Source organism: Tachyglossus aculeatus, chromosome 24 (genome assembly GCF_015852505.1).
Source record: "Tachyglossus aculeatus isolate mTacAcu1 chromosome 24, mTacAcu1.pri, whole genome shotgun sequence".
NCBI classification, from domain to species: domain Eukaryota; kingdom Metazoa; phylum Chordata; class Mammalia; order Monotremata; family Tachyglossidae; genus Tachyglossus; species Tachyglossus aculeatus.
Genome location: NC_052089.1, coordinates 7,733,271 through 7,746,004, shown reverse-complemented (window position 1 = coordinate 7,746,004; position 12,734 = coordinate 7,733,271). Strand labels below are relative to the sequence as shown.

At 50.2% G+C, this 12,734-nt stretch overlaps 1 protein-coding gene across 1 annotated transcript in view; it reads right to left on the bottom strand.

Annotated features, from left to right (window-relative positions):
• CIP2A (cellular inhibitor of PP2A) overlaps positions 1–12,734 on the bottom strand; it is a 38,505-nt gene that overhangs the window by 17,183 nt on the left and 8,588 nt on the right. The window contains exons 6-12 of the mRNA XM_038766125.1: positions 11,200–11,322; positions 10,603–10,748; positions 9,934–10,009; positions 9,052–9,270; positions 7,528–7,690; positions 5,495–5,636; positions 3,400–3,499 (exon numbers count right to left, since the gene is read on the bottom strand). Coding sequence (XP_038622053.1) covers positions 3,400–3,499; positions 5,495–5,636; positions 7,528–7,690; positions 9,052–9,270; positions 9,934–10,009; positions 10,603–10,748; positions 11,200–11,322 — 969 coding nt within the window. The remainder of the gene's footprint in view (positions 1–3,399; positions 3,500–5,494; positions 5,637–7,527; positions 7,691–9,051; positions 9,271–9,933; positions 10,010–10,602; positions 10,749–11,199; positions 11,323–12,734) is intronic.

Here is a 12,734-nt window from a genome sequence, read left to right as displayed (position 1 = left end):
TTCCGACTCCCAAGCCGTGCTCTATCCACTACAGTTGCACGAGGACTGCGCCCGACCAGATTTTCTTTTATCCACCTCAGTGTTTGGTACGACGCTTGACACAGGCAAAAACCATAACAATCATCACCATTATTCCGCCCGGCTTCATCAGTGTGGGCAGAAGGGAGGGGAAAATAGAGAAATATTAAATAGAGAGGGATCTTAAGATCTTATCAGAAGATCTAGATGACGAGATTTGAGTTTAGACTCCTGCTTTCCACCTTTGCGAAGGATAACATATAATCAAGTCCGATCGGTGAACGCAACAGATCTAAGCGGTGTGGAAAAAGTTTAATTTATCCGCAACATTGCCAAGATCCGCCCTTTCCTCTCCATCCAAACCGCTACCCTGCTCATTCAAGCTCTCATCCTATCCCGTCTGGACTACTGCTCTAGCCTTCTCTCTGATCTCCCATCCTCGTGTCTCTCTCCACTTCAATCCATACTTCATGCTGCTGCCCGGATTATCTTTGTCCAGAAACGCTCTGGACATATTACTCCCCTCCTCAAAAACCTCCAATGGCTACCGATCAATCTGCGCATCAAGCAGAAACTCCTCACCCTGGGCTTCAAGGCTGTCCATCACCTCGCCCCCTCCTACCTCACCTCCCTTCTCTCCTTCTACTGCCCAGCCCGCACCCTCCGCTCCTCCACTGCTAATCTCCTCACTGTACCTCGCTCTCACCTGTCCCGCCATCGACCCCCGGCCCACGTCATCCCCCGGGCCTGGAATGCCCTCCCTCTGCCCATCCGCCAAGCTAGCTCTCTTCCTCCCTTCAAGGCCCTGCTGAGAGCTCACCTCCTCCAGGAGGCCTTCCCAGACTGAGCCCCTTCTTTTCTCTCCCCCTCGTCCCCCTCTCCATCCCCCCGTCTTACCTCCTTCCCTTCCCCACAGCAGCTGTATATATGGATATATGGTTGTACATATTTATTACTCTATTTACTCTATTTATTTATTTATTTATTTTACTTGTACATTTCTATCCTACTTATTTTATTTTGTTGGTATGTTTGGTTCTGTTCTCTGTCTCCCCCTTTTAGACTGTGAGCCCACTGTAGGGTAGGGACTGTCTCTATTTGATGCCAATTTGTACTTCCCAAGCGCTTAGTACAGTGCTCTGCACATAGTAAGCGCTCAATAAATACGATTGATTGATTGATTGATTGACTCATTTAAGGCATCCTTGCGGAAACCCAACCTTAAATTATCTGACTGGGTGAATCTGAAATACCAACCATAACATCTGATTCATGTTTACATACTTTTTTTTTCAAAGGAGGGAAGGAGAAAAATAACCGAGTTCCAATTCATTCAGATGGAAAGTGGCCTGGTGGAAAGAGCACGAGCCTGGGAGCCAAAGGACCTGAGTTCTAATCCCGGCTCTGCCGCTTGTCTGCTGTGGGTGACAAGTTGCTTCACTTCTCTGTGCCTCAGTTACCTCATCTGGAAGTTGGGGCATGAAGACTGTGAGCTCCACGTGAGACAGGGACTGTATCCAGGGTTAGCCAGTGCTTAGCACAGTGCCTGGCATACAGCAGACGCTTAAAACACCATTAAAAAAATAGTGGTGAGTGAGAAATTAAATGAGCAATGACTACAGAGGAGCAGCGTGGCTAGGTAGAAAGAGCATGGGCTTTGGAGTCAGAGGTCATGGGTTCAAATCCCGCCTCGGCCAGCTGTCACCTGTGTGACTTTCGGTAAGTCACTTAACTTCTCTGGGCCTCAGTTACCTCATCTGGAAAATAGGGATTAATCCTGTGAGCCCCATGTGGGACAACCTGATCACCTTGCAACCTCCCCAGTGCTTAGAACAGTGCTTTGCACATAATAAGCGCTTAATAAATACCATTATTATTACTATTATTATTACAGTAACTAATAACAATGATGACGGCATTTATTAAGCGCTTACTACGTGCCAGACACTGTACTAAGCACTGGGGTGGAGAGAAGCGAATTGAGTTGGAACACTGCTCCTGTCCCACGTGGGGCTCACCGTCTCAATCCCCAGTTTCCAGATGAGGTAACTGAGGCCCAGAGAAGTGAAGTGACTCGTCCAAGGTCACACAGCAGGCAAGTGGTGAAGCTTCTAGTCTTCTAGACTAGTCACAGTCTTCTACATTGTGAGCCCACTGCTGGGTAGGGACCGTCTCTATATGTTGCCAACTTGGGACTTCCCACGCGCTTAGTACAGTGCTCTGCACACAGTAAGCGCTCAATAAATATGACTGAAAGCTGGGATTAGAACCCACGACCTCTGACTCCCAGGATCCTACGCCACGTTAGTTGTCAAAAAAGACCAAAAAAAAACCCAGACTTCAAAACCAGGCTACGTGTTAAAGACGCTCTAGCTATTTGATGTAACTGGGACCCAAACCCACCGTTTAAATGTATTATAACATTCAGATCGGTCTCTAGACCATATGCTCATTGTAGACAGGGAACCTATCAACTCTGTTGCATTTTACTCCCCCAAGCATTCAGTGCAGCCCTCCGCACGCAGAAACGTTCAATAAATATCACTGATTGACTGAAGCTGAAACGGCCCGTGAAACAACTTCCCAAATACCAGTAACGCCCCATCATCCACTGCTTTAGATAATGATAATAATAATAATAATAATGTTGGTATTTGTTAAGCGCTTACTATGTGCAAAGCACTGTTCTAAGCGCTGGGGTAGGTACAAGGTAATCAGGTTGTCCCATGAGGGGCTCACAGTCTTCATCCCCATTTTACAGATGAGGGAACTGAGGCCCAGAGAAGTGAAGTGACTTGCCCAATGTCACCCAGCTGACAAGTGGCGGAGCCGGGATTTGAACCCACGACCTCTGACTCCAAAGCCCGGGCTCTTTCCACTGAGCCACGCTGCTTTAGAGCGGTTAACCCAAATGCCGGCACTAAATCGAGCGCGCTCTTAAGACTTGAGGGAGAGTTTAAGTCACTTTCAGCTTCCAGAAGCAGCAGCGTGGCTCAGCGGAAAGAGCCCGGGCTTTGGAGTCGGAGGTCATGGGTTCAAATCCCGGCTCCGCCTACTGTCAGCTGTGTGACTTTGGATAAGTCACTTCTCTGGGCCTCAGTTCCCGCCTCTGTAAAATGGGGATTAGGACTGTGAGCCCCCCGTGGGACAACCTGATCACCTTGTACCTCCCCAGCGCTTAGAACAGTGCTCGGCACATAGTAAGCAATTAATAAATGCCATTATTATTATTATTATTCCAGGGCAACTGCTTCATAAAGGGTCTAAAGACCATAATTAGGTTTCTAGAGGTACAAGAGTTTAGGAGTGTTTCGGGATTTTTGGGATCGAGGGTCATCTTTGATTCTCGATACTCTGTCGCCGTCACGGCCCGAAACCTACCTGGAGGATTTTGTAGAAGCTGACTTCCATTCCTGGTACCAACGGCTTTAATCGACTCATCAGGTCGAGCGTTTTCAAAATGACGGCGGCGGCGAGTTGGCTTTGAAAACAAGTTGCAGAAAAGTTAGGACGATGCAAGGTGCAGGAGAATCCCCGTCCTCCCCTCCCGCCGGAACGCTGAATCACTTCACGTTTGATCCTTTAAGCTTCTTGCCGAAACTGGGACAGGTTTAAGAAGCGACAGAACGACAAGGGGTCAAATATCAATCAATCAATCAATCAATCGTATTTATTGAGCGCTTACTATGTGCAGAGCACTGTACTAAGTGCTTGGGAAGTACAAATTGGCAACACATAGAGACAGTCCCTACCCAACAGCGGGCTCACAGTCTAAAAGGGGGAGACAGAGAACAGAACCAAACATACCAACAAAATAAAATAAATAGGATAGAAATGTACAAGTAAAATAAATAAATAAATAGAGTAATAAATATGTACAACCATATATACATATATACAGGTGCTGCGGGGAAGGGAAGGAGGTAAGATGGGGGGATGGAGAGGGGGACGAGGGGGAGAGGAAGGAAGGGGCTCAGTCTGGGAAGGCCTCCTGGAGGAGGTGAGCTCTCAGCAGGGCCTTAAATATCCCCTGAAAATACCAGCAGGCCGAATACAAAACTAGCAGGCCTAGCGGAAATCCCAGCTCCGCCGCGTGTTTGCTGTGTGACACTGGGCAAATCACTTAGCTTCTCTGCGCCGCGGTTTTCTCAGCTGAAAAATGGGAATTAAATCCTCCCCCTTCCAACTTAGGCTGGGAGCCCCATGTGAAACAGGGACTATGTCCAACCTGATTATCCTGTATCTACCCCCGCAACGCTTGGCACGTCGCAAGAGCCGAACAATAAGATGTGAGATTTAAATAATTCCACGGTGTCGCTACAGTGCTCTGCACACAGTAAGCGCTCAATAATTGATCGATACCAATCAATAATCGATTGATTGATTTGGTGTGGTTATGAAATCACCCTCGTGGCCAGGGTTGATGGCTCTCAGCTGCCCTTCTAGCAGGAGCTGGAGGTATTCCTTCATTCAATCGCATTTACTGAGCGCTTACTGTGTGCAGAGCACTGTACTAAGCGCTTGCACCTCCAGAAGAAGCTGCGTGGCTCAGTGGGAACAGCCCGGGCTTTGGAGTCAGAGGTCATGGGTTCAAATCCCGGCTCCGCCAATGGTCGGCTGTGTGACTTTGGGCAAGTCACTTAATAATAATAATAATGGTATTTATTAAGCGCTTACTATGTGCAAAGCACTGTTCTAAGCGCTGGGGAGATTACAAGGTGATCAGGTTGTCCCACGGGGGGCTCACAGTCTTAATCCTCATTTTACAGATGAGGGAACTGAGGCTCAGAGAAGTTAAGTGACTTGTCCGAAGTCACACGGCTGACAAGTGGCGGAGCCGGGATTTGAACCCATGACCTCTGGCTCCAAAGCCCAGGCTCTTTCCACTAAGCCATGCTGCTTCTCAGTGCCTCAGTTACCTCATCGGTAAAATGGGGATTAAGACTGTGAGCCCCCCGCCCCGTGGGACACCTGATCACCGTGTAACCTCTCCAGCGCTTAGAACAGTGCTTTGCACATAGTAAGCGCTTAATAAATGCTATCATTATTATTAGTAGTAGTAGTAGTATCCTGATAGGTCTCCATTTCTCCTTATTCCTCCTCCCGAACAGCCCGAAACGTGCCCCTTTCCGGACGAACCGGATAGAGCCTTAGCTAGGGTTAGATCCAAATGATCGGTTCAACTGAGAAGCAATACGGCCCAGTGGATAGGACACAAGCCCGGGGGTCAGAAGGACCTGTGTTCTAATCCCGGCTCCGCCACTGGTCTGCCGTGTGACCTTGGGTAGGTCACTTCACTTCTCTGGGCCTCAGTTCCCTCTTCTGTAAAATGGGGATCGAGCCTGCGAGCCCCAGGGCGCCCAGGGGCCGTGCCCAACCCAATTTAGCTTCTACCCACTAGAGCACTTAGTAGAGTGTGTGTCACATAATAAGCACTCAATATCACTATTATTATTATTATTATTAATACGCTCACCACAGTTCCGAGTCGGTGATTTTGGTTCCAAAGGCAAAGTCAATCCCGCGCCAGGCGAACTGCTGCTCGATCAGAGAGGTGCATCGCTGGGGCGACATCGCCTTAGCCGTGTGCGTTTTCAGCTCATCGTCGCCGCAGAGGGGTGGGCTCAGTTAAGGGAGGGGGGGCACAGACGAAAAGCTCGAGGATGATGGTCATCTAAATCAATCAATCGTATTTACTGAGCGCTTACTGTGTGCAGAGCACTGTACTAAGCGCTTGGGAAGGACAAGTTGGCAACATATAGAGACGGTCCCTACCCGACAGTGGGCTCACAGTCTAAAGGGAAGCAGCGTGGGCGAGTGGATAGAGCACGGGCCTGGCAATCAGTAGGACCCGGCTTCCAACCCCGGTTCTGCCACTTGTCTGCCGCGTGACCTTGGACAAGTCACTTGGCTTCCCCGGGCCTCAGTTCCCTCATCTGGAAAATGATGATCGAGACCGTGAGCCCCATGTGGGCCGGGGACCGCGTCCCACCCAATTAGTTTCTATCTACCCCAGCGCTTAGAGCAGTGCCTGGCACACAGTAAACTCTCAACACCACACTTATGATCAGAAGCAGTGTGGCCTAATGGCTAGAGCACGGGCCTGAGAGTCGGAAGGATGATCTTGGATCTATCCCAGCACTTAATACAGAGCCTGGCACGTAGTAAGCGCTTAACATGAAAACACATACACACACACACATTTCTAAAATTCAGCAAAATCGAGGGGAGCAAGGGGAACCATTCCCAAGGCAGATTCAAAGCATTTAATAATAATAATAATAATGTTGGCATTTGGTAAGCGCTTACTATGCGCAAAGCACTGTCCTAAGCGCCGGGGGGGAATACAAGGAGATAAGGTTGTCCCGTGTGGGGCTCACAGTCTTAACCCCCGTTTTACAGATGAGGGAACCGAGGCCCAGAGAAGTGAAGCGACTTGCCCAAGGTCACATAGCAGACGTGTGGGGGAGGCGGCATTTGAACCCGTGACCTGTGATTTAATCAACAGTACTATTGCTCCAATAGTTTTAGCTTTGAAAGTCAAATCAATGAGCAGTAGAGGGGGGGCAGCTCATTACTTTCTTTTCAATGCAGCGTTTCCTCTTGAGGAGCTTCATTCTAAGCAAATATCATTATTATTATCAATAATAATATCAATTGTATATTATGTGTATATCTATATAGTATATATCGATATGTATATATCAATAATATTAATTAAAATAATAGTGGAATCCATTAAACACATATATATGCCTAATGGAAAGAGCAGGTGTCAGACAAGCTGGGTTCTAACCCCAGCTTTGCCGCTGTTCTGCTGTGTGACCTTGGGCAAGTCACTTCTCTGGGCCTCAGTTCCCTCATCCCTAAAATGGGGACTACGACTGTGACATTGAGTGTGGGACATTGGATGTGTCTGACCTGATTAGCCTGTCTCTACCCCAGCGTTCAGTACAGTGCCTGGCACATAGTAAACGCTTTAATACCACATCTGCATGCCAAGCACTGTACTAAGCGCTGAGGTAGAGATGAGAGAATCAGATAATAATAATAACAATAATGTTGGCATTTGTTAAGCACTTACTATGTGCAAAGCACTGTTCTAAGCGCTTGGGGGGATACAAAGTGATCAGGCTGTCCCACGTGGGGCTCCCAGTCTTAATCCCCATTTTACAAATGAGGTAACTGAGGCTCAGAGAAGTTAAGTGACTTGCCCAAGGTCACACTGCAGACATGTGCTCGAACCCATGACCTCTGACTCCAAAGGCCGGGCTCTTTCCACTGAGCCATGCTGCTTCTTCCCACATGCAACTCTGCAGTCCAAGGGTGGAATCCTCATTCCGCAGATGAGGGAACCGAGGCCCGGAGAAGTGCGGTGACTCACCCAAGGTCACGGGTAGCACGAGAAGCGACCCGAACGAGGAGCCCGGAACCAACGAGGAACGGGGAATTTCGGAATTGGGACCCGCTCGCCGCGGCGCCTCCCGGCTCTGCCCCGAGAAAGGATATTGAGCAGGACGTCCATGGCCTTGACCATCCTCTGACATTTCCTCTTGGCCAAGGGCTCCTCCAGGCTGGGCTCGGAGCACTGAAGCTGGTCCGAGAGGGCCGGCAAGAGCAGGGTCATCCATCGGTCGGCCGAGGAGCAGCGGGAGGAAGCATCCAGGGCGTCCTGGAGGAGGCGGCCCCACGGGGAGAAACACAATAAGTCAATCGGTCGGTCAATCGATCATTCATTCAAATTTACTGACTGTTACTGCGCGCGGACCGCTGTACTAAACGCTGGGGAGAATACAACAGAACAATCGGAGCAGCGTGGCTCAGTGCAAAGATGGGCTCAAATCCCAGCTCTGCCAACTGTCAGCTGTGTGACTTTGGGCAAGTCACTTTGCTCCTCTGGGCCTCAGTTCCCTCATCTGTCAAATGTGGGGGGGGGGTGGGGGGAGACTGTGAGCCCCCGCCGTGGGACAACCTGATCACCTTGTAACCTCCCCAGAGCTTAGAACAGGGCTTTGCACATAGTAAGCGCTTAGTAAATGCCATTAAAAACAATCAACCGACACATTCCCTGCCCACAACGAGCTTCCAGTCGATCAATCGTATTTATTGAGCGCTTACTGTGTGCAGACCGCTTGGGAAGTACAAGTTGGCGACGTATAGAGACGGTCCCTACCCAACAGTGGGCTCACAGTCTAGAAGGGGGAGACAGAGAACGAAACAAAACATATTAACAAAATGAAATAAATAGAATAGATATGTACAAGTAAAATAGAGTAATAAATCCGTACAAACATATATACATATATACATGTGCTGTGGGGAAGGGAAGGAGGTAAGGCGGGGGGATGGAGGGGGAGAGGAAAGAGGGGGCTCAGTCTGGGAAGGCCTCCTGGAGGAGGTGAGCTCTCAGTAGGGCCTTGAAGGGAGGAAGAGAGCTATCAAGAGATGCTGGTGAAGGGCTTTCCTTAAAACCACCTCCTTCGAGTCAGCTCCAACTCTTTCATTTTCAATTCCCAGAGGAGTTCTGAATCACGCCCCCTCAGCTCTCCTTTGTTTTCATTTCCTTTGGACGTTCCCCCCCCTCAACCCATTCTGTCCGCTAATGCTTCGCTCCGATGATGACGACTGTGGCATTTGTTGAGTGCTTACTACGTGTCAGGCACCGTACTAAACGCTGGAGTAGATGCGAGATCATCGGGTTGGACCCGGTCGCTGTCCCACACGGGGCTCACGGCTTTAATCCTCATTTTCCAGATGAGGCAACTGAGGCCCAGAGAGGTGAGGCGACTCGCCCAAGGTCACACGGCAGACAGAGTGGGATCAGCACCCACGTCCTCCCGCTCCCAGGCCGGTGCTCTTTCCACGAGGCCACGCTGCTTCTTCAACGAGCAAATTAGCCAAATCCCAACTTTGGGCTCACAGTTTTGATCCCCATTTTCCAGCTGAGGTGACAGAGGCCCAGGGACGTGTTCCACCCGGGGCCGCCGACGGGGGAGGAAACCTGCTCGGGTCTAAGCCGGTAGCCGCGTTTACCTCAAATATTTCCTTGAAGAGTTCGAGGGCTAGAACGGAGCAGTTCTCGGGGGCTTCCAGGGGCTGGCTGGACCAGCGCAGCAAAGCCACCAGCGGTTCGGGGGACTTGGGCCGGCTGCCCAGCCGGGCGTTCCCGGAGGCGGACGCTTCCAGGATGGCGTGGCTGAGGGTGCGGCGGAGGTCGCTCACTGAACAAAAGGCAAGAAGTAATTCTAAAACCTGCACAATGGAGAATACACACACACACACCGCCTCGTTAAAGCGCCACTGTCATAACTTGCCGGGGACCGAAGCCCAACCGTCGTGGGATTTGATAAGCGCTTACCGCGCTTGATAAGCGTTGGGGTGGATACGAGCGAATCCGCTTGGACAAAGTCCCCGTCCCACGTGGGGCTCACAGTCTTGATCCCCATTTTACAGATGAGGGAAAGGAGGCACGGAGAAGTGAGGTGACTTGCCCAAGGTCCCACAGCAGACAACTGGATCAGAACCCAGGCCCGTGCTCTCTCCGCTAAGCCATGATGCACGGTTAATTAATAATTACGCGTATTTGTTAAGGGCTTACTAGGCGCTGCACTAAGCGCTGGGGTGGAAGCAAGCAAATCGGGGTGGGCACAATCCCTACTCCAACCCCCATTTCCCAGATGGGGTAAGAGGCACAGAGAAGTAAAGCGACTTGCCCAAGGTCACGCAGCAGGCAGGCGGAGGAGCTGGGATTGGAACCCATGACTTTTTGACTCCGAGGCCCAGCTTCTCCCTCGGGGATTCGTCAGAAGCTGGGACTCTGCTCCCGTTTCAAGGGCCGTGACGCCCCATCCGCTCAAAATGACATCCCAAGGCCGTCTGCCGTGATGAGGGGGCGCAAATAAAATTTTCAAATACCTTGCAAGAGGAGTCGGGGTCTTTGCCTTGAAGGAGCCCCAAGACTTGGTTGAGGCACGAAGTGAAGTGCTCGTACCTGGGTAGGAAAGAAATCAAATGGCGCATATTAGCATTACGGACCGTCGTACGTCGTGAGCGCTTACTGCGTGCAGAGCGCCGTACTAAGTGCGACATAGAGTTGGTAGGACTGTTCCCTGCCTGTGACAAGCTTACAGTTGACAGCGTTTGCCAATTTTCCAGCCCCAATGGGGGACTTTTACGGAGGGTTTAGGGGGGAAGCTAGTAGCAGAGTTTTCTGCCGCTCACTCTTCTACTCAAGCACTATTTTCAAGGTTTCCACAGGAGACCTTCTTCATTTCCAACACATTATTGCTCTCCCCACCTTCGAAGGCACAGCTCCTCCAACACACCTTCCCGACAGCCTCATTTCCTCTTCTCCCATTCCCTTCGGCATCGCCCTTGCTCTTCCAATTACATCACCCCTCCCTCGCCCCACAGCACTTACGGACATATTCATTTATGTCCGTCTCCCCCTCCAGACTGGAAGCTCCCCGTGGGCAGGGAATACACCTTCCCCATTCTGTTATACTGTACTCCTCCAAGCACTGTGTACAGCGCTCTGCACACGGTAAGTGCTCCACAGGTGTGATCGATTAACCGAGGCCATACCTGGTGAGATAGTCGGCAATTTTGGGGTTCTTGAGGAGATCCATCAGCAAGTCCACAGAATACTTTCTGGTTAACGTTCCGTCACCGTTAACGAGAATATTGAAGATCAGTTGAAAGGTCTGATGAATATTTCGGGCGTGGAAGAGCTGAAGAACAACATAAAAAATAGGAGGGAGACAATACGACAGATGTTACTTCCCGGTGTTTGGTTAGTGCTTTCACTGTACTGTGTTGGGGCAGATACAAGATTTGGGCTGGACACAGTCCCTGTCCCACAATGGGCTCAATTCCCATTTGACAGATGAAGAAACTGGGGCACAGAGAGAAGGGAAGCGATTTGCCCAAGGCCCCACAGCGGACAGCTGGAAAAGCCGGGATTAGGTTCCTCTGATGCCCAGGCCCGAGCAATTTTCCACTAGGCCACGCTGCTTCTCTGTGGAAAAATCATCCCCGCAGAGGATGATTTCCAGCCAGCCAAAATCAAGACACTGCTTGAATCACAAAACCCGTGACGTCTGGGGTTTTTAGTCCAAGGACCCCCCAAAATGAACGGTCCCCGGAGGAGAACCCCCGAGGCACCCAAACGCATCTCCTTACCTTTTCTCCCACCTCCTCATTCAGCGTGAGGCTGGCTAATACCGAGAGGGCAAACACCACGATCGTTAAACTGCTGTGGGCCAGGAAACTTATCAGCGAACGATACAAAGCCTTTATGGAGCTCTGCGGAGGAAAAAGAGCAAAATACAAATCAGGTGGAGTAGAATAAGGCCCGCCTTGCTCCCATAAGCAAATGCCAGGAGCCAGGGCATTTAACAAGGGTCACTATGAGCCCCTTTACCCTGAAGATTTACCCTTTGAGATTTCTTACATCCCAAAGTCACCATCCTGACAACTCATCCCCGCATGATACGTTAGCCAGGCTTTGATTTCCTGACCAGCTCGTTGTGGGCAGGGAATGTGTCTGTTTACTGCTATATTCTCCCAAGCACTTAGTACAGTGCTCTGCACACCATAAGCGCTCAATAAATACGACTTCCTGACTAAGGTTGGGTGACTGGAGACAAAAGATGAAGTCGGCTAGTAAGTCAGAGGGTGACTGAAGTCAAAGGAAGTCGATGTTTTGGAGGGAAACCTCATGAAAACAGCCGGCTAGTATCACTTCCTACCGACTTCCTATTTCCTATTCCTTCCTACGGTCTCTTGTATGACCTTGGGGCCTCAGTTCCCTCATCTGTAAAATGGGGATGAAGACCGTGAGTCCCCTGTGGGACAGGGACTGTGCCCGACCCGATTCACTTGTATCTACTCCAGCGCTTGGTACGGTGCCTGGAACATAGTAAGCACTTAAATACCACGCGTTATTATTATTATTACGTTTATTATAAGGGTCAGCTTTCCCAACCCCATTCTGCCTCTTTTGGGAACATTTTCCGGGTCTCTGTCGGCTCCAGTTGTGCCCAACCGACAACCAAATATCTAAAAAAAGATTTATTTCACCGGAGTGTGCTCCCTTGACATCCCTTGTGGGCAGGAATTGGGCTTACCAATTAAAGCACATTAAGCACCAAGTCACTTAACTTCTCTGTGCCTCAGTCACCCCATCTGTAAAATGGGGATTAAGACTGTGAGCCCCCCGTGGGACAGCCTTATCACCTTGCAACCTCCCCCGCGCTTAGGACAGTGCTTTGCCCTCAGTAAGCGCTTCATAAATAGCATCATTAGTATTACCAACTCCACTGCATCACGCTCTTCCAAGCGCTTAGTTCGGTGCTCTGCACACTGTACTAAGTGCTTGGGAGAGTACAATGCAACAATATAACAGACACATTCCCTGCCTACGGCAAGGATGCAGTCCAGAGGGGGAGACAGACAGTGATATAAATAAATCAATTATGGATAAATAAATAAGTACCACGAGCCATCCCGCCTAAAAGTTGCCCATCTCTTCCGTCCTCCGGTACCGACGGTCCCACCAGAGCTACTTTTGGCCGGAGTTGGGTCCAGGCCGGGGTCGGGGGGGTGAGGCGGGGAGGGGAAAAAGCCACTTTAGGCTTCACCTCATCACTCCCCACTGCCCTGAGAGGGCTGGTTGTGGCCCCCAAGTCTAAGAGAGCTTCCTGCTAGCGAGAAAC